This window comes from Felis catus, chromosome D2 (assembly GCF_018350175.1).
Source record: "Felis catus isolate Fca126 chromosome D2, F.catus_Fca126_mat1.0, whole genome shotgun sequence".
Classification (NCBI taxonomy): Eukaryota; Metazoa; Chordata; class Mammalia; order Carnivora; family Felidae; genus Felis; species Felis catus.
This window is the reverse complement of record NC_058378.1, coordinates 78729944-78754865: the sequence shown is the minus strand read 5'-3', so window position 1 is coordinate 78754865 and position 24922 is coordinate 78729944. Positions and strand designations below refer to the sequence as shown.

The window sequence follows — 24922 nt, the reverse complement described above, 5'->3', positions numbered from 1 at the left end:
ATAAGCCCTGCTCACGCGAGACTTCGACAAGGCTGTGGGGCGGGAAGAGAGTCGGAGACACAACAAACATGGCGGCGGCGGCGACGGTGACGAAGACGGCGGCGGCGGCGACGGTAGCGGCATTAAACAAGGCAGTGGGAGTTACTCGGTGCGGTGGTCAGGTGGTAAGTAGCAGGCTTCCGGCTCGGAAGGCGGCGACACAGCTGAGCAGGACAGTTAAGGAGCGGCGGGAGACGAGAGTCGAGTTCGCAGCGGGCCGGCTGACCCCGCTCGGGACTCAGTCTCAGCGGAAGGTTGGGCGTGGTCGGTCGGTCAGCAGGGTCACGACCCAGGGTGTTCTTGGCCCGAGTGCGGAATGTGCTGTTTCTCGGTTCCGGGAGCCCCGAGGGAGCGGCGCCTGTAGGCAGGGGCTGGAGACTCCTGGGTAGGGAGCTGCTTCTCGCTCTGACAGGTGGTCGTGCGGGGGTCTCCCCGAGGTTTGCGTCTTCACCGGGTCCCAGGGCCTGGGGGTTAGACGAGGCGCGGGACTCCTAAGTGTTCCGAATCCTTAGGAGGATGCTGCCCCGACGCCAGTCCTGGGCTGCTCCTTGGGAGGACTTTTAAAACCTCTGTTATCTAATGGTCCTGCCTGGGTTAGTTTCTACTGTTTATGCACTCTCATTTTGGGAGATGTGAGGTTTGGGGAGGGCTTTGCAGCGAAGACCCATTCAAGTTCACGCAGGCTTAAGTCTCTTAATAAACTGTCTGTAGTGCGGGTAACCAAGCCGTGCAACTATTAAGTGCTCTGTAACTGAATTTGAATTGAGGTTAAACCGGTTCCAGCTACCACTGACCACGTGGCCCGTGTAGTGTCCCCTTAATGTGCTATTGGGAACCCTAATGGGAAGTGACAATTGGGAGAAGAAATAAAGGTACTTTAAATTGTGAGATCTAAGGAAAATTCGGTTTTGAAGAAACAAAACTTATTTAAAACAAAATTTTAAACATCTGGATAGTTTTAAAATTGCATTTTATTTTAATTTATGACATGCCTTCAACAGCTACTGATTAATATATTGTTGGGAAATCGTTATGGGGAATTGAGATGTTTGGTGTTTTTTTGCCCCCTACGGGTTCAAACCGTGTCCTAGAAAACCCTACGTGTTTGGGATTGCGATAGAGAGCATAATAGAGGGGAGTCAAGTGTTCGTTCGTTGTGGGGTGTGCTTGGAGGTTTCCTTTTTAGCCCTTTCCCACAAATGTTTCCCTAGGACTAGTGCATTATTTTTATGCAACTGTAGTTGTTCAGCAGTACTAAGCCTGACTCTGTAAGTGTACAATACCGTGCACAAATGAAATTCATAACTTGAGTTTAAGAAAATAAACATTATTGAGAATTTGCCAAAACGAAATCTTAACAAATCCACCAGTGGGTGGAACAAGTCAAATTAGTGCTTGTTAGTCTTCGGTGGTTCTTTGTAGCTTTTGTTGAAATAAACTTGTTGCTTTGTTCTTTCATTATCTACTAGTTTAGTTTTCTGGGAATTTTAAAATTGGCACAGGTTATTTTCTTAGCTTAAACCTGTAGATGCTAGTTAACTTTTTGTCATAAAGGTTTTGATTTGTGGTGTGCTTTTCTTTGCAGAACTCTGTATGGCTTTTCAATTTTAGTTGAAATTCCCTCCATGGCCTTTTGGAGTCCCTTGGTGTGTCTCCAGAGTAAATTTCGATTACTCTTCATTTCATCAATGTTGGAGTGGCAAGAAAAAGGAGGAACTGATTTGGGGTGAAAAGGTTAGAGTGTGTAGCTCCTGTTTTGGATATCTTCTAACTTTATGTTTTACTTTTATGTTATGTTTTCTGATTTCTCAAAGCCTTATAATGTCCCTTTTTGCTTTCAAAGAATTTGTTTTGGACGATTCTGTAATCGAAAGAAATGTGTCCTAACTATCTTTGAAGAGTCTGCGTCACTCTGTCTACAAATCAGTCCTCATTGGTCAGGCTTCTTTCTCCATTGATGTGTATTCCATGGCAAAGTAAATCTTTCAGTGACTGTAATTATTAGGCCATAAAAATAAGCACATCTATTAAGCTGCAGTCACTTTTGTAGAGGCATACCTAACCACCAAATTAAGCTGTTGTATAAGTAAGTTGGTTGCTCAGTTTTCTACCTTATGGTTAGTAACCCCCAAAGAGTAGGTGAATAAAATAGATATTTCTATTCCTGTATCATGTTGTTTTCAAAAATTTCCCACAGCTAATAAAAAAGATAGACTTTGGGGGGAAGGTAGGTCACAGAGAATTCTTCTGGTTCTTGTGTCACTGCTGTTTCATGGTTGCGGCTGTCTTCTAATTCACAGCGTGATGCCTGTTTTGTTAGCTCCTGGTTAAGAGAGGGTTTATGTATGTGCACTTGTATGTGTATCAACAGCCTCCCATTTATAGTGTGAGACTGAAAAACAAATATCAGAAAACTTCATACACCAATATCAGAAACCAAGAAAGGTTGGAGAATCGTTTTAAGTTACCTGCTTAAAGGTGAAGAGGTTTTCATGTTCTTTTGGGATCCCAAAGTTTGTTTCTTAAATGCTTCTTTCCTTCACCGGGTAGCCTCTGGCTGTTTTGTAAGAACCTTATTTTTGAGCCTCGAATGGGTAATTTGGGAGAAACTATTGGCATAAAAATGGTTAAGGTACATTCTACCCAGTTTATACAGACATGTACTACACCCCGGGGGGGTACCATACTAGACCCAACTTAACTTTTATCAGAGTAATCACAGGGGAGACACAAAAGTTTTGCCGTATCATAAGGAACGGGAATAATTCTTCCATGGTTGATATAATTCGATATCATTTAGTAGAAAGAATAGGTCAGGTTAGGAATACACCACCCAAATCTGTAATAAAATTGGAGAATTCAAATATGTTTCTTTTTCTGATGACATGATCTTCCATTTTGAAATTTTGTGTAAGTTATATTTTGGCTAACAAGTCCCAAGGTGTTGAATTCATGGCTTGTGGAAAAGATACCTCCAGTAAAAACATTATAGTTTGCTGATTTCTTTTTTTTTTTTTAATTTTTTTTTCAACGTTTATTTATTTATTTGGGACAGAGAGAGACAGAGCATGAACGGGGGAGGGGCAGAGAGAGAGGGAGACACAGAATCGGAAACAGGCTCCAGGCTCCGAGCCATCAGCCCAGAGCCCGACGCGGGGCTCGAACTCCCGGACCACGAGATCGTGACCTGGCTGAAGTCGGACGCTTAACCGACTGCGCCACCCAGGCGCCCCTAGTTTGCTGATTTCTTAAAGTAGATTTTTATGGTATGTTTGGAGAGGTTTTTAAATTTATCAGTGTCTTAGGGGCATCTCCAGATTTCAGTTAATTTGTGAAGTTCTTAGATTAAACTTTCAGAGACTGATGATTATTAAAGACAGGAAGAGGGTTTGGATATGAAACCTTTATTTTCTTTTGATATTAGGAAGTGTTCCGTAGTTTCAGTTATTGTTCTTTTTCTATTTACTGTTGATTAGAAATAGTGGCTTGAGATGGAGAGAGCTGGATTTTGAACCAAAGACTCCATTCAGATTTAGGCAAGGGCCTGTCATGGTGTGTGTGTGTGTGTGTGTGTGTGTGTGTGTGTGTGTGTGTACACGTGCGTGTGCAAAAGAGAGAGAGAAAGTAAGAGAGGGTGTGAGAAAGATAGATGTGATATAGGTCAAGGGAGCATAAAAAATGCTTAGGGATGGAATGACACGTAATTTCTGAACCATTGCAGAAATATCAGAGGTTAAAACTCATCAATATATTTAAAACTCTAATTTAAGAACAGTTTTCTCCCCATATTTACAGTGTTGTGATCTTCCCTTTTTTCGTAGGCATTCTTTTTTTTTAAAGTCCATCATGCATTATGATTGAAAATCACACAATTTATGGCAGAGAACGCAGTGAAATTTATAATGTGACAATGTGATAATAGCCAAGACTGTCAAAATATGCCAGCCATCCTCTGTAATTAGGTTCATTTGTGTTCTTAAAACTTGAGATGCATGTATAAAAATACCATTTTCTTCTGCTTGCTTACTGGCAATCTCACGCATTTTTTTTTCTGCATGGTCACATGTTGTACCATAGCAATGTTAGGCCTTCTAATCAGGAGTTGGTAAGATTTATCTTGCTTTTTGAAGACTATCAAAGCATATTCAGATATTTTCCAGCGGACACATCTCAGTTTTCATATGAACTGATTAGCAAGAAGTGATGCTAAGTTGTAATGTAAATACCAGGATTTCTTTCTTAATTACAACTTTTATAATTAGGATACAGACAATCTGTAGGGCCTTACCAATCTTCATCCCTTTTATTTCTTTTTCCTCTTATTGTGGGGGGCCTCTACCTCTAGTACTTTATTGAGTAGCAGTAGTAATAGCAAGCATCCTTGTCTTGTTCTTGATTCCAAAGGGAATGCAACTAAATTTTCTGTTAATTGTGATGTAGATTTTTGGAAGATACCCTATATCAACTTGAGGAATTTTAAACATTCTAAATTTGAGTGAATGATTACTCTGTTCTTTTCTTGCACCTACTGTTTGACACTCAGATATCAGTCTGATTGGTTTTTTTTTACATGGGTAGATTGCCTTTTTTTCCTCTGAGTAGTTTTATGTTCTCTTTATCTTCTTTGAGGTTTTAAAATTTCAAAATGTGTCTGTTATTTTGTTATCATAGGTTCTGTTTTGCACTCTATGATCCCTTTCTGTCTGAAAGACATCTTTAATTTTGGAATTTCTTGATTGTTATTTTTTTGAAAAACATTTCTCTTGGCTTATCTTTTTATTTTTCTGGAACTCATTTGATTAATCTGTCTGCTGTATTTCATACCTTTTTATGTATATCTTTATACTGTTTCCCACCCGTGTGTGTTTTGTTGTCCTTTTTTCCCTTTCCCTTTTATTGAGTTATAATCTTACTACCAATTATTGTTGATCTTATTCTTAATAACCTTTTTCTTTTTTTTTTTTTTTCAACGTTTATTTATTTTTGGGACAGAGAGAGACAGAGCATGAATGAGGGAGGGGCAGAGAGAGAGGGAGACACAGAATCGGAAACAGGCTCCAGGCTCTGAGCCATCAGCCCAGAGCCTGACGCGGGGCTCGAACTCACGGACTGCGAGATCGTGACCTGGCTGAAGTCGGACGCTTAACCGACTGCGCCACCCAGGTGCCCCAATAACCTTTTTCATTGGAGCTCACTGGCTCACTTTTTTTTTTTTTTTTTGCCCCTGATCAAAGGTTAAATTAAAATTTTTTTTTAATCTTTATTTATTTTTGAGAAAGAGAGAGACAGAGCGTGAGCAGGGGAGGAACAGAGAAGGAGACACAGAATCAGAAGCAGGCTCCAGGCTCTAAGCTGTCAGCACAGAGCCCGATGCGCCGCTCGAACCCAAGAACTGCGAGATCATGACCTAAGCCGAAGTCGGACGCTTAACCGACTGAACCACCCAGGCGCCCCTCAAAGGTTAAATTTTAAAGGACAAATGAGCAGAATCAACAATAGTCATGGAACAATTAGTAATACACTGATTAGGAAGCAGAGAGAACCAGTTTAGATAAGCATGGTAAGATGGGAAAAAGTAACTGAAACAAACTTGTTCAGAAGCCAACAATGATCCTTAAGACTGAGAAAGTTGAGCCAGACTAAAGCAAATGATTTAAAGAGGTGGCCTAAGAGAGTAAAATAAGATATGAGTTTGGGAAATCGCAATTTGGGCTATGGGAATTAATGAGACGAGGGTAGACCATGTGTGTTTCATTGTAACTAAAGAACATATATATAAAATGATAGCTTATGATGCTCAGTTGATGAACTGAGAAAAAGGGAAAAAAAATCTGGGACAGGAAGAATTTTTTGACCTCGGGTATAACCATTTTTTTGCTGCAAATAGCTACTGTTGTCTGAGAACATGCTGTATGCTACACAGGTTGTGAGATACTTTACGTATACATACCTGTAAAACTTAAAACAGCATTGCCAGTTGGTACTATCCCATTTTACAAAATAAGAAACTGTGGCTGAGAGAAGTTTCTGTTTAGAGTCTTCAAGCTAGTACGTTTGGCCTAATACCGTAATACTCTGTTTATCTAGAGGATAGACTTTCAGTGGCCTCAACTTTCTAGAAAACAATGAAAAGATGTAGTAATAACAATACCTTTTAATTTTTTTTTTTTCAACGTTTATTTTTGGGACAGAGAGAGACAGAGCATGAACGGGGGAGGGGCAGAGAGAGGGAGACACAGAATCGGAAACAGGCTCCAGGCTCTGAGCCATCAGTCCAGAGCCTGACGCGGGGCTCGAACTCACGGAGCGCGAGATCGTGACCTGGCTGAAGTCGGACGCTTAACTGACTGCGCCACTCAGTCGCCCCGATAACAATACCTTTTAAAAACCCCTAAACATCTTCTAAGAAGGAAGGAAAAGAACTATTCACAAATGTTGCATTAAGAACAGTGAAAATTTGGTCATTTGCACATCCTTACTTGGATAGATATGTTCAGAATAAAGAACAAGTTAGATGTGAGGAGAGAGAAAGACAAGAAATACAGATATTAAATAAAAATCAGTCTGGGGCCAGTAAATAAGGGAAACCAAAAACTGCCCTGTGTCCTTCCATTAGTTCCTAAAATATCACTGCAGTATTGTATAGTACAGCATGCTACAGGAGTGACATAGTTAAGGGTTAGTCTATATCTGTTAAGAGTTCTCTTTAGTTAAAACAGAAGTTTTGGTCTTAAAATATCAATCAAGCTGCTGTTAATTGGGAAATGTGCTGTCATGGAGCCTTCTCATTTCTCAACTCCACAGTTCATGCTTTGGAAAACAGATTGAAAAGTACCCAGACTAGTCCAGACATTCTTGAAGAAGAAAAACGTACTGGTGGACCTTAGTACCTGAGTTATTAAGATTTTTATTATTAGGACTGCCTAATTATTATTAGGCAAGCGGCATGGAGATCCTCAGTTTGTCTCATCCCTGAAGTGCAGCTAGATTAGCACCAAACCATTTTGCACACCTAGGAAATTGATCTGAGGATTAACACAACAGTCTGCATAACCTGAGCCACAGAACTCGGCAGGTATGCAGTGCAGAGAGGTGAACTGGGGAAGACAAAAGCAGCGGAGGGTAGGGAGCTGTTTTTGTGGAGAGAGGACAGAGAAAGGTGGAGAGTGTGGTGCATTGGGAGAGTGCAGGAAAAACACTCCCTCGAAAGTAGCTAGAGAAAGAGAGAGGAAGAGTGAAAACACAGGGGACTGAACAAGAAATCTGTTCCCCAAAACCATTGACAGGAAGAAAGGAGAGGGTTTCAATACCACCAGGATTCTATAAACATTGGAGCACAGAGTCTGAAGTTCTGGAGCCCAGTGGCTGGTGGTGCTCTGGTGAGGAAATAGGGCGAATCCCCAGGAGCAGGCAGCAGGGTCTGAGGGGTCCGCATGCCACATGGGGAGAAGTGGTTCCCCTGCTTGGAGAGCATTTGGTGAGGCCATACGGCCTTCCCATAGACAAAGGTCCCAGTGGACTCCGGAGAGCAGACACGTTTGCTGGTATTGGGACATATATGCCAGAGTGTAGTGAAACCTGACGCCAGCTGGGTATTGTGATTTGCCACAATCTCTGAATCCCTGTGGCTGCATGATCACACAAACGTTTTCTGGGGCCAGCAGGCACCTGGCCATTGTGCAGCAAGACCTTCCCCCAGAGAGTCATAGTGGGTCCAAGCCACAGGGTTCTCTCAAAGTGTGGGGTTTTGAAAAAAAAAATTTTTTTAACGTCTATTTATTTATTTATTTATTTATTTATTTATTTTCTCTCTCTCTTTTTTTTTTAACGTTTATTTATTTTTGGGACAGAGAGAGACAGAGCATGAACGGGGGAGGGGCAGAGAGAGAGGGAGACACAGAATCGGAAACGTCTATTTATTTTTGAGACAGAGAGAGACACAGCATGAACGGGGGGAGGGTCAGAGAGAGAGGGAGACACAGAATCTGAAACAGGCTCCAGGCTCTGAGCTGTCAGCACAGAGCCTGACGCGGGGCTCGAACTCACGGACCACGAGATCATGACCTGATCCAAAGTTGGACATGTAACTGACTGAGCCACCCAGGCGCTCCAAAGTGTGGGGTTTTGAAACACAACCCCACCTGGGATCAAAACTCTGGAGGGAGGTGCCGCCTGGTAGGCGGACAGCTTGGACACGGACAGAGTAGAGGTGGGGAGTGGACGGAGGCCTGAGACAAAGGAGGGGTGCTTGATCATGGGTTGGTGAGAGCATGAAGTTCCTGTGCCAGAGACTAGGGAGCTGGGTAAAGCCATTTCTATCTCCTGCACACACACGGGCACCACACCGATCCACCTCAGTAAGCTAAGCAGCGCTACCTAGTGGAGAATGGAGCCATTACACCAAGCCCTGCCCAAATGCTCCCTCCGAGCGTATCTCCTAGAACAAGTCCCTCTACCTGCTTAGTGTACAGACTATAGAGTACTTCATAGTTTGAGTTCTAGGGGTAATTGGATGTAACTTCATTTGGATTTAATTCTGTTTGCTGGTTCATTTATTTGTTTTTCTGCTTCTGGTTTTGTATAAATTGGTTTTTTTTTTTTTCATTTTATTTTGCATGGATACAGAAAGAAAAAAATGTATTTTTCTTTTTTTTGTTTTTTTACTTTATTTTTTATTTTAAAAAATTTTTCATTCTATTTCGTTTTATTTTATTATATAAAAATTTTTTTTTAAGTTTAAAAATTTTTAGGGGTTCCTGGGTAGCTCAGTTGGTTAAGCATCCAACTTCAGCTCAGGTCGTGAACTCATGCTTCATGAGCTTGAGCCCTGTGTCGGCCTCTGTGCTGACAGCTCAGAGCCTGGAGCCTGCTTCAGATTCTGTGTCTCCATCCATCTCTGCCTCTCCCCCACTCATGCTCTGTCTCTCTGTCTCTCCAAAATGAATAAACGTTTAAAAAAAATCTAATAAATAAAATATTTAGGGCTTATAAAAATACATTTTTTAACCTTTTTTTCTTTTTTTCTTTTCTTGCCCTTTTTTTTTTTTACACTATTTTATCAACCTTTCAGCAAGCAGACCAAAACACACCTAGGATCAAACTTCTTTTATTTCATTTTTTGTTTTGTTTTTAATTTTTAACTTTTATTTCATTAACTTTCTTATTCCTCCAAAATGACAAATGAAGGAATTCACCCAAAAAGAAAGAACAGGAAGAAATGACAGGCAGGGGCTTAACCAACATGGATATAAGCAAAATGTCTAAACTAGAATTTAGAACCATGATAATAAGAATACTAGATTGGGTTTAAAAAAATATAGAATCCCTTTCTGCAGAGATAAAAGAAGTAAAATCTAGTCAGGACACAATTAAAAATGCTGCAAGCAAAATGCAGTCTCAAATGGACGCCACGATGGCAAGGATGGAGGAAGTAGACCACAAAATTATGGAGAATAATGAAGCAGAGAAAAAAGAGAGAAACAAAGGCAAAAGAACACGATACAAGATTTAGAGAACTCAGTGACTTATTAAAAAGGAATAACATCTGAATCACAGGGGTTCCAGAAGATGAAGAGAGAGAAAAAGGGGCAGGTTTATGTGAGCAAACCATAGCAGAAAACTTTCCTAATCTGGGGAAGGACACAGAGTTCAGAATCCAAGAAGCACAAAGATCTCCCATTAGATTCAGCAAAAACCGACCATCACCCAGGCGTATTATAGTCAAATTCACAAAATACACAGATGAGGAAAGAATTATGAAAGCAGCAAGGAAAAAAATTTGCCTTAACCTATAAGGGAAGACCAATCATGTTTGCAGCAGAGTTATTCACAGACGCTTGGCAGGCAAGAAAGGAGTGGTAGGATATATTCAATGTGTTGAATTGGAAAAATATGCAGCCAAGAATTCTTTATCCTGAAAGGCTGTCATTCAAAATAGGAGAGAGAAAGAGTTTCCCAGACAAAAAAACTAAAGGAGTTTATGACCACTAAACCAGCCCTGGAAGAAATTTTAAGGGGGAGTCTTTGAGTGGATAAAAGACGAAATGAAACAAAAAAGATTGGACACATCAAAGACTACAAAGGACCAGAGAACATCACCAGAAACAGCAACACGGTGGTACTGAATTTATTCACTACTCACTCTAAATGTCAATGGATTAAAAACTCCAATCAAAAGACATAGGGTATCACAATGGGAAGAAAACAAGTCCCATCTATATGCAGCTTAAAAGAGACCCATTTTAGAACTAAAGACACTTGCAGATTAAAAGTAAGGGGATGGAGAACCATCTATCATGCTAATGGTGTTCAAAAGAAAGCTGGAGTAGCCATACTTATATCAGAGAAACTAGATTTTAAAATAAAATAGAGACTGTAACAAGAGATGAAGAAGGGCATTATATCACAATTAAGGGGGTCTATCCACCAAAAAGATCTAACAGTTGTAAATATTTATGCCCCCCATGTGGAAGCACCCAAATATATAAATCAATTAACCACAAACATAAAGAAACTCATTGGTGATAATACCATAATAGTAGGGGACTTCAGCACCCCACTTACAACAATGGACAGATCAGCTAAGCAGAAAATCAAGGAAACTAGCTTTGAATGATACACTGGACTGGATGGACTTAACAAATATATTCAGAACATTTCATCCTAAAGCAGTAGAATACACATTTTTCTTGAGTGCACCTGGAACATTCTCCAGAATAGATCACATACTGGGACACAAATAGCCCTCAACAAGTACAAAAAGATAGAGGTCATACTGTGCATATTTTTAAACCAAAATGCTATGAAACTTGAAGTCAACTACAAGAAAAAATTTGGAAAGACCATAAATACTTGGAGATTAAAGAACACCCTACTAAAGAATGAATGGGTTAACCAAGAAATTAATGAGGAAATTCAAAAGTACATGGAAGCCAGTGGAGATGAAAACATGACAGCCCAAAACGTCTGGGATGCAGCAAAGGTGGTCATAAGAGGGAAGTATATAGCAATCCAGGCCTTCTCAAGGAAGGAAGAAAGGTCTCAAATATACAACCTAGCCTTCACTTACAAGAGCTGGAAAAAGAACTGCAAATAAAGCCCAAAACTAGAAGATGGGAATAATAAAGAATAGAGCATAAATCAATAATATTGAAATTAAAAAAAAACAAAAAACCAGTAGAACAGGTCAATGAAACCAGGAGCTGGTTCTTTGAAAGAATTAACAAAATTGATAAACCCTGTCCAGATTGTTCAAAAAGAAAAAGGAAAGGACCCAAATAAATAAAATCACAAATGAAAGAGGAGAGATCACAACTAATACTGCAGAAATGCAAACAATAATAAGAGAATATTATGAGCAATCATATGCCACCAGATTGGGCAATCTGGAAGAAATGGACAAATTCCTAGAAACATCCAAACTACCAAAACTGAAACAAGGAGTAGAAAATTTGAACAGACCTATAACCAGGAAAGAAATTGAATTAGTAATCAAAAATCTCCCAAAAAACAAGAGTCCAGGGCTAGATGACTTTCCAGGGGAATTCCACCAAACATTTAAACAAGACTTAACATCTGTTCTTTTGAAGCAGTTCCAAAAAATAGAAATGGAGGGAAAACTTCCAAACTCATTCTATGAGGCCAGCATTACCTTGATTTCAAACCAAACCAGACCAAAGACCCCACTAAAAAGGAGAACTACAGACCCAATTTCCTTGATGAACATGGATGGGAAAATTCTCAATAATACTAGCAAACATGATCCAACAATACATTAAAAGAATTATTCACCATGATCGGCTGGAATTTATTCCTGGGATGCAGGGTTGGTTCAATATCCACAAATCAATCAATGTGATACATCACGTTGTGATGAAAGGATAAGAACCACATGATTGTCTCAATAGATGCTGAAAAAGCATCTGACAAAATACAGCATCCTTTCTTGATAAAACCTTCCAGAAAGTAGGGATAGAAGGAAGGATCAGACTTCAAGATCATAAAAGCCATATATGAAAGACCCACCATGAATATGATTCTCAATGGGGAAAAACTGAGAGCTTTCCCTCTAAAGTCAAGAACACGATCTAAAGTCGATATCCACTCTCATCACTGTTATTCAACATAGTTTTGGAAGTCCTAGCCTCAGTAATCAGAAAACACAAAAAAATAAAAGGCATACAAATTGGCAAGGCAGAAGTTAAACTAACTCTTCATAGATGGCATGACACTCTATGTGGATAACCCAAAAGACTCACCAAAAGTCTGCTGGAACTGATTCATGAGTTCAGCAATGTCGCAAGATATAAAATCAATCTGTAGAAATCGGTTGCATTTCTATACACCAATCATGGAGCAGCAGAAAGAGAAACCAAGGAATCAGTCTCATTTACAATTTCACCAAAAACAATAAAATACCTAGGGATAAACCTAACCAAAGAGGTGAAAAATGTATATGCTGAAAACTATAGAAAGCTTATGAAAGAAATGGAAAAGGACACAAAGAAATGGAAAAACATTCCATGCTCATGGATCAGAAGAACAAATATTGTTAAAATGTTGATACAACCCAAAGCAATCTACATATTCAATGCAGTCCCTATCGAAATAACACCCGCATTTCACAGAGTTAGAACATACAGTCCTAAAATTTGTATGGAACCAGAAAAGACTCCAGTTAGCCAAAGCAGTCCTGAAAAAGGAAACCAAAGCTGGAGGCATCACAATTCTGGACTTCAGGCTGTATTACAAAGCTGTAATTATCAAGACAGTATGGTACTGGCACAAAGACAGACACATAGATCACTGGAACAGAATAGAGAACCTAGAAATGGACCCACAAATGTATGGCCAACTAGTCTTTGACAAAGCAGGAAAGAATATCCAATGGAAAAAAAAGTCTCTTCAGCAAATGGTGTTGGGAAAACTGGACAGCGACATGCAGAAGAATGAACCTGGACCACTATCTCACACCATACACAAAAATAAACTCAAAATGGATGAAAGACCTAAACATAAGACAGGAATCCATCAAAATCCTACAGGAGAAAACAGGCAACAACCTTTTCAACCTCAGCTGTAGCAACTCACTCAACATGTCTTTGGAGGCCAGGGAAACAAAAGCAAACATGAACTATTGGGACCTCATCAAGATAAAAAGCTTCTGCACAGTGAAGGAAACAGCAAAAGTAACCTACGGAATGGGAGAAGATATTTGCAAATGACATGTCAGATGAAGGGTTAGTATCCAAAATCTATAAAGAACCTAACCAAACTCAACACCCCAAAAACAAATAATCCAATGAAGAAATGGACAAAAGGCATAAATAGACACTTTTCCAAAGAAGACATCCAGATGGCTAACAGACACGTGAAAAGATGCTCAACATCACTCATCGGGAAAATAAAAATCAAAACCACGGCAAGTTACCACCTCACACCTGTCAGAATGGCTAAAATTAACTCAGGCAACAACATGTTGGTGAGGATGTGGAGAAAGAGGAACCCTTTTGCACTGCTGGTGGGAATGCAGATGGGTGCAGCCACTCCAAAAGACAGTATGGAGTTCCTCAAAAAATTAAAAATAGATCTACCCCACGACCCAGCAATTGCACTACTAGGTGTTTATCCAAAGGATACAGGAGTGCTGATTCAGAGGGGCACATGCACTCCAATGTTTATAGCAGCACTATCAACAATAGCCAAAGTATGGAAAGAGCCCATATGTCCATCGACTGAATGGATAAAGAAGATGTGGTATATATACAATGGAATCTCACTCAGCAATCAAAAAGAATGAAATCTTCCAATTTGCAACAACGTGGATAGAACTAGAGTATATTATGCTAAATGAAGTAAGTCAGACAAATATTCAGACAAATTTCACTCATGAAATTTAAGATACAAAATAGATGAACATAAGGGAAAGGACACAAAAACAATATAAAAACAGAGACAAACCATAAGAGACTTTTAAATACAGAGAACAGTGTTGTTGGAGGAGTGTTGGGTGAGGGGATGGGCTAAAGGGGCAAGGGGTATTAAGGAGGACACTTCTTGGGATGAGTGCTAGGTGTTATATGTAAGTGATGAATCACTAAAAATGTGTGTGTGTGTGTGTGTGTGTGTGTGTGTGTGTGTGTGTGTGTGTGTGTGTGTGTAAATACCTAATATAGTAAAACTATCAGAATATTTACTAAAAATCCCATTTAGTTAAAAAAAAAACCTCTTTGGAGACATACATGTATTGTGTAAATCTCCATTTGGTTGAAATAACTTTTGAAATATTTAGCTCTTTGAAACATCTAAATAGCAGTCAAAGGAGGTTGTTTACATGCCCCCTGCTCCTTCCATCCTTAGATGATTCTCTGATATTTAATGCAGGAGCGGATATCATAATTTGTGACACCTCCTAGAAAAAATTCAGAAGGAATCTAAAAAAAATGATCATGCCATTTAAGGGATGACTGAGTTCAGCAGACATGTTAGCTATAGGGGGGAGAAGAGAATTGCTGACTAGGGATGTAATGAAGAGGATCTAGCTGGTCATAAGATCATAGAGGGGGGATTATATCATGAAGGAGGAGGGGGAGGACTCGATTTCTAAACTTTCTTCCAGCTCTTAAGATTCTATGGATTTGACGGTCCCGTCCACCACTGCAGTTTGAATCACACTGGAGTAGGTTTGTTTGTTTAGTTCTTAATGTGGTTGCCATCTGTGCTTGGCGCCCTTTATTTCTTGTGCACTTTCTTAAAACTTTTCTTTTCATCAGCCAAATGCAAATATGTATGTGTAGACTCTGCCCACGCATCACTAACTTTCAAAAGAAAATAAAAATTAAATTGTTAAAAAAAAAAGAAAAAGATCACGTGGTGTGTGAGCATAGACAAAAATAGACCAGTGAAACAGAATAGAGAATCCAGAAATAGAGCCACATATATATAATCACCTGATTTAGAAAGGTGATAATAGAATCTAGTGGAGAAAGGCTAGTCTATGAAATGCGTGTTGCTAGGACATCTCTTTGGGAAAAAAGTATATTTTGACTCTTCACCTCACACTATACATACACAAATTCCAGATGAAATATGAAAGGTAAAAAAAAAAAAAACTAGTAAAGTTTTTAGAAGAAACTACAGAAGAACATCCTCAAGTAAGATGTTGGTAAGGACACAACTCTAAATGTGAAGGAAAGAAATGGGGAAGTTGGACTGTATTAAGAACTTGTGTTCATGAGGTTATCTTTAGGAAAGTGAAAAGGCAAACAGAGTGAGAGAAGACGCTTGAAATCCACATATCCAATAAAGAGCTCATATCCAGAATATTACAAAGAACTCTTACCTATTAGAAAAATAAGCAAAAGACTTGAAAGCTATCACTGGGTATGAAAATAGAGGGTGTCTTCATGGCTAATTAACATAAAAAGTACACAACTTCATTAATCATCAAGGGATAGAAATTAAAACCAGTGTGATACCACCATATATGCGCTGGAATGGCTACAATGAAAAAAGCAATAAATACCTGTGTGTTGGCAGGGATGTAGAGCAAGAGAGCTCTTGTTCACTGCTGGTGAGATGTAAACTGGTTTAAGCACTTTGAAAAACCATTTTGCACTATCTAAAGCTGATATCTGCAAACCCTGTGCCATAGCAATTTCAGAGGTCGCAGGGTCCTTGCTGGGACTCAGGGACCAGCACAGGAAGGTGTGCCGGGGTGCTACCAGGATGTGGGTGGCCTTCTGTTTCCCCATGTGGATGCTGACTTCATGGATGCATTCAGCGTATGACAATTCATTGAGCTCTACCCTTAGGATTTATGTGCTCTTCTGTGTGTATGCCGGGCTTTGAGAAAATGTTAAACTTACATACTGAGAAGTGACTAATCTTTAGATTGATTCTACTGAATGAATCATCTGGCTTTCAAAGATGAGTGTTTTTAGATAGAAATAACTCATTAAATAGTTGGAATATTTAATGAGGAAAAAAATTTAGCAGAAGATATATTTAACAAGACCTTAGACATTTGCATAAAAATATTTTTACTGGAAGAAAAGACTTTTGTCTCCTAGGTGCTAGACTTCCTTATCTTGTTTTTACTAGAAAACTTTTTCATTATTTGATTTCTGAATTTGGGCCATAATTATACCTATGTGAGGATCGGTTTAGTTTGTGGTTACAAAATCTTATATGATACTTTACATGAGCATCAGATTTTTTGTTTTCTTTCTTAATTTTTTCCCTCCATTCTCATAGCATGATGGGTAGCGGCAGAGGTGGTGATTTGGATTTCTAGGGCAGGGGTCAGGGAAATTATGGCATGTAGGCCAAACCTGGCTTAAGGCCTGCCTGTATAAAGCTTTATTTTGGAACACAGCCATACTCAATTTATTCTTGTTTTTTATGGCCGCTTTCAGCTATAATGGACAGTTAAGTAGTTGCGACAGAAACCTTATGACCTACAAAGCCTAAAATACTTACTGTCTTGCCTTTTTATGGAAAAGGTTTACCACCCCTTGTTCTAGATCACCTTTATTTCTAGAGTATTCATCCATGTGAACCCTATGATTTGAGAGCCTTTACTGTCCAAAATGATAGTCACTAGCCATATGTAGCTATTTCAGTTTAAATTAAATAAAATTAAAAACTCAGGTCATTTGTATTCACCACACTTTAAGTACTCATCGCTGTGTGTGGCTGGTAGCAACTGTATTGGGCAATGCAGATATGTAATATGTCCATCATCCAGAAAATTCTCTCTGGCCCTGATTGAGCCACTTGGTTTTTTTTACTGTCTCCATTGATAATCCTGCTGATGTGCCTGTTTCTTTCATCTGGACTTATTTTCTCTTATTTTCTGTCTTTGTAATTTCATTCCATCCTTTAAGACTAAGTTTGAATCCTAGTTTCTTTAAATATTAAATATATTAAATATTCAACATTTTCTGTATGTCTTATCTAGTTCACCAAGAAAATAGTAAGATATTGAAAGGCAGGTACTGTGTTCTTTGTAGCTTTGTTTAGTTCCTTGAACATAGTAATCTTTGTCACTGTTGTTTTAATACATATTGGATCTCACTAAATAGTGTGAAATTATTTCACTTTTTTTCCCCCTAGGCATAACGAACTGTAAACTTCAAAAAAATAAAAACAAATAAAAAAAGAAAGAAAGAAAAAGAAAAAAGTAAAGATGGGTGAAAAGAAACCAGAGCCTTTGGACTTCGTGAAAGATTTCCAGGAATATCTGACTCAACAGACTCATCATGTGAATATGATTTCTGGATCAGTTAGTGGGGATAAAGAAGCAGAGGCTCTTCAGGGAGGTAGACTCATCTTAATACTATTAATTCACTTTTCATAAATACGTTAATGTTTGTATATAGCTATGCATATGATGAAGACCACTATTGACTAATATGAATCATTCCATCTTTACTTAGAAAGATACAGTACAGTTTGTTTTCCTCTTTACACATGTCAGATTTTTGTTGAGGGAGAATGAGGCTTCCCCAAGGGACTAACATGGTCTAGAGAGGCATTATGGTCTCATTGGAAGGTTAGGAGTTCCAAATATCTTTCCCATCTTATAAGTTCTAGTAGCTAACTGTCGACACAAGGAACCCAAGGGGGTCGAACATCAGCTTCACTACACAAAGGATTTGGCCATTAGGAAATCTGGATTAGACCAGAGACATGATGGGGGTTTCTGTTTTTTCTCTCTTAAAATGAAGAAAGCGCTGACCTGTTTACCCATTTAGACAGCAAACTGGAATAGAGAAAGCAACCCATTTGGGCCTGTTACAGACAGACTTTATCTTGTTTGCTTACCAAACACACTGGAATTTATTTCTGAATGTAGCTCAGGTGTCAACAAACCACAGCTCACGGACCCCACCTGGACTGCTAACTGTTTTTATATGACCTGCAAACTAAGAGAGATTTCTAGATTTGAAAATGGTGGGGGGGGGGGGGGGGGGAGGGGACCAAAACAATACTCTAATGTGCAAATTATATGAAATTCAGACATCAGCATCTGTAAGTAACATTTGATCGAAACAGAGCTATATTTGCTTGTTTACATGTTTTCTATAGCTGTTTTTGTGCTATAACAGCAGAGTTGAGTAGTTGTGATAGAGAACATGTGGCCCATAAAACCACAAAGTATTTACTCTCTGATCCTTATGGGAGGTTTGCTGACCCCTGATGAAGATGGTCTGTGGCCTGTAGTCTAGGGGCCAACAGCAGTGGCCAGGCATCATCTGGGAGCTTGTCAGAAGTGTAAAATGTCAGTTCCCAGTGCAGATCTACTGAATCAGTCTGTATTTTAAAAAGCTCCTCATGTGATTCATACACATGCACATTAAATCTTTGGAGTCACCGGCTCGAGAGAGAAATCAGAGAGGGGGACACAGCCTTGTCCCTCCCATGCCGTGGCACTGTTGGATATTGGGTTTTCACCGACCAGCAAGATCACTTTTCTCCTGGTGAAGCAGGGAGGAAACAGTGGAGGAGGCGGCTTGACGTGTTCACACAAATAGTACTGCTATTTCCTGGGGATGCAGTAGAAGTGCTTTGCCCATGAAGTTGCAGCACCAAAAATGTCCCTTCTGACACTTGAGTTTATAGGTTCCTGGACTGGGATCCAAGAGAAAAGGCTTGTAGTCCCCACTGCTTTCTGGTCTTCCTGATTAGGAGCACTTGGCCCTTCAGTTTCTTTATAGATACAAAGAAGTAGTCGGATCACATTAAAAACAAAGGGCCAGACCGATACCTTTTAGCTTTCAAATTCTTGCAGTTCTAACATTCAAAGGTATCAGATAGACTATCTTCCTTTATGTGCTTATTTAGAATGTTAAGATCCTAAATGCATCCCAGCCTCTAGAACATGTGCATAAACCAAGTGGAACAGTGCAAAACTCAACATTAATTGCTTTAGACTACAGTAAATAGAGTTAGGATTGGGGAGATTACCGTGACTGCCAGTTATAATATTTGTAGAAGTGGCTAGAATCTTAAACGTGTGTAACTTTGCCATTACTCCTTACTCCCCTCTGTCTCCTCACCTGTCACATTAGGATAATACCCAGCTCTCTTCAGAAGCATGTGGAGGACTGATAAAATGTATGTGTAAGTAATTTGAGATCCCCCTATAAAAGGTTCTCAAAAACAGGATACTGCTTTTGTGTGAAATTAACCTCAGTTCAGAAAGTGAAAGTCTATAGCTTACGAGTTTAGCTTTTGTGCTAAATTAACTATCAATTTATGATTTTTTTACCACTCAAAACCAAAATGCTAAATTGAGTTGATTCTGAGATGCATAATTTCTTTTGCTATACTTTGTTTATAGCTGGAACAGATGGTGATCAAAATGGACTCGATCACCCATCTGTTGAAGTTTCTCTGGATGAAAACTCAGGAATGTTAGTAGACGGGTTTGAAAGGACCTTTGATGGGAAGCTCAAGTGTCGGTACTGCAACTATGCCAGCAAAGGAACAGCCCGGCTTATTGAACACATTAGAATCCACACAGGTAACGGAGAAACAGCTGGAGAAGGCATTTGTTTGGGGGTGGGAGAGGGGCCAAGGAAGGCAGGTTGATGCGTCCTATAAATAGTTCTAATAGTTTAACATTGATGGCTGATGACAAGGTATGGATAAATGGAGAAGTTACTCTATTTTTTCAAAACAATAGCATAATGAGAGGAAGTAAGGCCCCTTCTAGAGCTTCCCCTTCCTTAGCCATCTTTCTTCGTGTTCCAAGTAATCTCTCAACATTTATCTGCTTCTCAGGCTGGGCAGGTTAATGCTGATGGTATGTGAAGTGATAAAATGTTTTTATCTTCATCCTTAGTATGTTTCAGTTGCCGACCAGGGACAAGGCATTTATACAGTCACAGACTACATTGCTAATCTGCAGGGCTTGCTGTAGCCACCCCACTTCCTGAGAAACCCTCCTAGCTGTGCCTGCCCTGGGCAAGCCCTGGTCACGTGTCCCAGCTGTGTGCCTGTGGTTTCTCATGCTATGTGGTGTTGACCTAGACCCCTTCTGAGGACAGGGTTTGTGGCAGGGCCCTCTTGGTGCCCACAGAGCCTAAAAGAGCAGCTGACACATAGTAAGTATTCAGTACTTAATTTGTCAAATTAATGACTCCAAATCTCATATTCCAGATACTTATTTTACACTATTTCCAGCTAAGGGCACTAACTCAAATTGTCCCCTCTGGCAGCTGAAGAGGAGGAGGAGGAAGGTAGAGGTAAAGCACTGGCCATTTTGAAGGGACATTTGGCATAACTCATACTTGGACTAGGAAACTCATTTCCATTTTGAGCTTTCTATTTAATAGAAGGACTTTTTAGAAAGGCTTTTTGTATTTTTTTTCTGAGGAAGGGGTATGTGTGTGTGTGTGTGTGTGTATGAATATGTATGGAGAAGTGCTCGCGTACAGGTGTGTACGTAAACACATAACTGAGGCATACTTTTGGTAAAGTCACTGTTATACAGGGTACTGTCAGTTTTGCTCTTCTTTCCCCAAATGCCAGCTGAAGCCGTAACAACTTTTACATGATATTGACTAAGAGAATGGATCTCTATGTCTCAAATTGTGGCTGAAGAGTTCTTAAGCTTTATTTAAGTGTACAGGTTTCTTTGCAAAGAAACGTGAACAATTTCTAAATCTGATGAACGGACAAAACATGAAACTCTCCACAAATGAGCTACCTTTGCAGTTTCTCCCCCATTTTTCTTTTTAAACAGGTGAGAAACCTCATAGGTGTCACTTATGTCCATTCGCATCTGCTTACGAGCGCCATCTGGAAGCCCACATGCGTTCCCATACAGGAGAAAAACCATACAAATGTGAATTATGTTCCTTCCGCTGCAGTGATCGAAGTAACCTGTCCCATCATCGAAGGCGCAAGCATAAAATGGTACCAATTAAAGGTACTAGGTCTTCCTTAAGCAGCAAGAAAATGTGGGGAGTTTTACAGAAGAAAACAAGCAATCTGGGCTATAGCAGAAGAGCACTAATCAACTTAAGTCCACCTTCCATGGTGGTTCAGAAGCCAGACTACCTTAACGACTTTACCCATGAAATCCCAAATATCCAGACCGACTCGTATGAAAGTATGGCAAAAACCGCACCAACGGGCGGCCTGCCAAGGGACCCGCAAGAACTCATGGTTGACAACCCTTTAAATCAGCTCTCGACTCTGGCAGGACAGTTGTCCAGTTTACCGCCGGAGAACCAAAACCCCGCCTCCCCCGACGTGGTCCCCTGCCCGGATGAGAAGCCTTTCATGATGCAGCAGCCCTCTGCCCAAGCGGTCGTTGCCGCCGTGTCCGCGAGTATTCCTCAGAGCTCCTCCCCCACGAGCCCCGAGCCTCGGCCGCCCCACAGCCAGAGGAACTACAGTCCGGTGGCAGGTCCGAGCAGCGAACCGAGCGCCCACACCAGTACCCCCAGCCTAGGGAACAGCCAGCCGAGCACTCCGGCTCCCACGCTGCCGGTCCAGGACCCTCAGCTCCTGCACCACTGCCAGCACTGTGATATGTACTTCGCCGACAACATCCTTTACACTATTCATATGGGATGTCATGGGTATGAAAATCCTTTCCAGTGTAACATATGTGGCTGCAAATGTAAAAACAAGTACGATTTTGCCTGTCATTTTGCAAGGGGACAACATAACCAACACTGATTGAAAATAATCACATTATGCTTTCCTTGGTTTTACCTTTGTGTTTTATAGTTTTGTTTATTGTTGTTTTTTTCTGGGGGTGGGGTCATTCCTAATAAGATGTCTGCTAATTTAAAGTCTATCTACATATTTATAGAATGTAAGTTTGACAGTGGAAACAAAACTTTCTCCTTTTTTTTCTCTTCTCCCCATAAAAATCTGGTGAGGGTCACTTACGTATTAGAACAGTTAGACACATTGGGGTCTATTTTCTCGTTTCATTTAGACATTTGAGAATTGGAGTGCAGTCATAATCCTAACAGGTATTCATTTAAATTTCCCATATTTATGGTCCATAAAATCTTCAAAGCTTATTGCTACTCTTGGTATTTCAACATACACATTGCAGCTAGGTAATTTCTGCCATGAATCAGCATGGTAAAGTTACTGCCTCTTCCAAAGTCTATCAACAGCTTATTTCAGTGTTTTCAGAGAGGAATTGCCTTTAACAACACTCTTAACTGACATGCTGTTTAGTTCACATTGCTGAAGCTGAAGCCGCGCTTTCGTTTCAACTGATAATCACAGAACTACTTTGTGTAGATTTTGTTTGTCATAAGGGGAAATGTAATAGTGCATTCCTTTCAAATTAAAGCTATAAAAACATGAGGTAAAAGTTCTGAAAAGAAATGAAACTTAAATTGGAAATGGGCTTAATATTTAAAATACCTGTTTATTCCATTTCCAGTTTAAACACCTATCTTTTTATGCTGGTTTATTGTAAAAGCCACAGGTAAATACAGGAGAGTGCTAGAAATATAAGAGGATTATCTGTAAAGATGCCTTTTTGTTTCTTTTAATTTGAACCTTTCATTTAAATTCTCCATTCTGACATCATTATTGTCAGGCGAGGTTGATAAATATACTGAGACTCTGTTATTCCTTCTATTCCTTTGATGACCAAAGAGGTACAGTGGAATTCATCCATCTCACTCCTCGGAAATGCAGTCCTTTACACACATGTACACGCGCGCGCGCGCACACACACAGAATCTCTGAAATGTCCATTTCCTGCCCTCTGTCCATTCATCGTCCATAATTTCTGAGAAGAGGTGGTATAGTAACACATGGGAAAATGTGGTGGTGAAGTAATACTTAAAAAAAATGAGAACGTGTGTGCAGAGCAAATTCTGGTTTTTCCTTCAGAATTGGCCATGTAAAAGATTTGCTGTGAATTCAAGTTGTAATGCTTATTTGCAGGTCCTGCCAGTTTTTCGTGTACAGTGACAAAACTATACGGAGACTGAATCGCCGCCTTAGTAGGAAAGGGTAAAAAAGTAGGAAAATAGAAGATGCAGTTAAATGTGGTATTTAATTTGTTTACAAAAATAAGACTTGCTAAATCTAGAATAATTTTGAATAGGAGGCTATTGTTTTTATATTGTGTAATAACTAGCTTACTCTGAAGAGGGCTTGGTCAAACAATAAAATATATTGTTACTAACTGCTGGTTTCTGTGTACTTTGCAAAAGTTTGATTTTTAAATTTGGTTCAGATCTTACAAAGTGTTACTAATTGGCTTCTTAAGGAGAATATCCTAACTACTAAGCATTTAATAAGCAAAAAAGACCTCAGCTCATCTATAGTAACTAAAAGGGAAACACGGACAGTGTATGTCCTCAGAACCCCCAAGTGCCAACTTAATGAATCTTCTGCCCTCCCTTCCAAATGCTAGAAAGCCAGTAAAAGGAGTTCTTGTGGTTTAATGTCCAATTGAAACTAATCTCAGCAGCATTGTTGAGAGAGCAGCAAGGAGTCTGTCCAAACTGTCAATAACTCTCTTCCTCGTCAGATCTGAGGCTTGTGCCATCTACGATTGTATTTCTCTTGTAGCTTCACTCACTCACCGCTCAGATCCACGTTCATGCAACCATTTCCAAATCTGACTTGGCTCTAGTATTTTTTTATTGCCAGGAGAAACAGGTTGCCGTCATTTGGAAGCTTTTGCAATTCAAATGAAAGCAATACTCTGAGATAGAAAATGAGAGATTTCATTAAAGAAAGAGGAAGGACTCTCTCATTAAAACCAGTTTATTAACTCTATATGCTGGGCCCAATAGTGACAAACACTTTTTTCTGACAACTAAAGATAGATGTTTTGAAGGTACATTTTAATTTAAACAGAGAATATCTTTTTTTTTCATAATTATAAACTAGAATTAGAAATCTAATTTTCCTAGGACTTAAAAGAGCACAGTCCATGTTCCAAAGGCGTCAGTGCTTGAGCGCTACAATTAATTCTAAATGCACTAAAGTTTTTGAATCAAATCTACCTTAGAAACTTTTTTAGTATTGTATTTTTTAAAAAGATTTAGGATTTTATTTAAATTTTCTGTGAGTTAAATTTTATACATGGAAAGATGATACTATCTTCCATTAAGTGTTGAATATGTTTCTCCCATTTTATTTTTAATCAAATATTTTATAGAAATGAGCTGCTAGGAAAAGTTGAACGTGAACTATTTATAGTACTTTGCTGTGAACAGGCAATGCTCTGAAACTAAAATTATTTTTGTTCAGTGAACATAAGTTTAGATTTTTAAAGTTCATAGATAATTTATCTCCACTAATATTTTTTTAAGAAACTGTGAAGAGATTAACAGGGAATAATTTCGTTTCAGATTTTACTAATCTAGTATGTAGCTACAACTTCTTGAAATTCAAGTAAAGGCTAGACTTTTACTTTGAATATTTGCCACTGCTATTTCATTTTAGAAATAAGTGTTTGCCATTTATCTGCAGAATTGTTTGACAAAGGGGATATTCCTTTAAAAATGTTGAGATAAACTTCATTTTAAGTTTTACAAAGATATTTATCAAGTGGATGTATTATTTTTAAAGAAATTCCCTGCTAAGGACTTTTTCATTAAATAATGTTATTAGAGGGATTATGATTTCTACAACTTGTTTTTGTTCATATGTACTTTGATGTAAAGAACATATTTTATATGCAAAACATAAAACCTGAATATGGTTGCAAAACACTACATTGTTTAGGGATTCCAGAGAGCAGTTTGATGCCGAAATAACCACATCTAGTCTGTAGTTCATATTGTGAATTAAGCTTTGCTTTTGTAATACATGAATAAAAAAATAACACTTCTATTGATCTCGATTTTTCTTCTTTGAAAACTAGGGTCCAGTTAGG

General features: G+C 39.2%; 1 protein-coding gene across 4 annotated transcripts; it reads left to right on the top strand.

Moving 5' to 3' along the window:
- The first annotated feature begins 18 nt into the window (after window positions 1–18).
- On the top strand, window positions 19–24883 carry IKZF5 (IKAROS family zinc finger 5). Of its 4 annotated transcripts, none has more exons than XM_003994476.6 (5): window positions 19–164; window positions 1625–1773; window positions 17155–17360; window positions 19385–19567; window positions 20792–24883. In XM_003994476.6, the coding sequence occupies exons 3-5, from the start codon at window positions 17228–17230 to the stop codon at window positions 21733–21735; spliced, it is 1260 nt and encodes a 419-aa protein (XP_003994525.4). In that variant the 5' UTR covers window positions 19–164; window positions 1625–1773; window positions 17155–17227; the 3' UTR covers window positions 21736–24883. The 4 variants fall into 4 exon arrangements, with proteins under 4 accessions (XP_003994525.4, XP_019669513.3, XP_019669514.3 ...); XM_019813954.3 differs by having other exon boundaries at window positions 20–424; XM_019813955.3 differs by lacking the exon at window positions 1625–1773 and having other exon boundaries at window positions 20–164.
- Window positions 24884–24922: the final 39 nt, after the last annotated feature.

Bases quoted from the DNA above. Each gene is read 5' to 3' on its own strand.
- IKZF5 (XM_003994476.6), top strand. From the start codon at position 17,228: ATGGGTGAAAAGAAACCAGAGCCTTTGGACTTCGTGAAAGATTTCCAG. The intron at 17,361-19,384 runs GTAGACTCATCT...CTTTGTTTATAG, and splicing joins AGCAGAGGCTCTTCAGGGAG to CTGGAACAGATGGTGATCAA. The intron at 19,568-20,791 runs GTAACGGAGAAA...CTTTTTAAACAG, and splicing joins ACACATTAGAATCCACACAG to GTGAGAAACCTCATAGGTGT.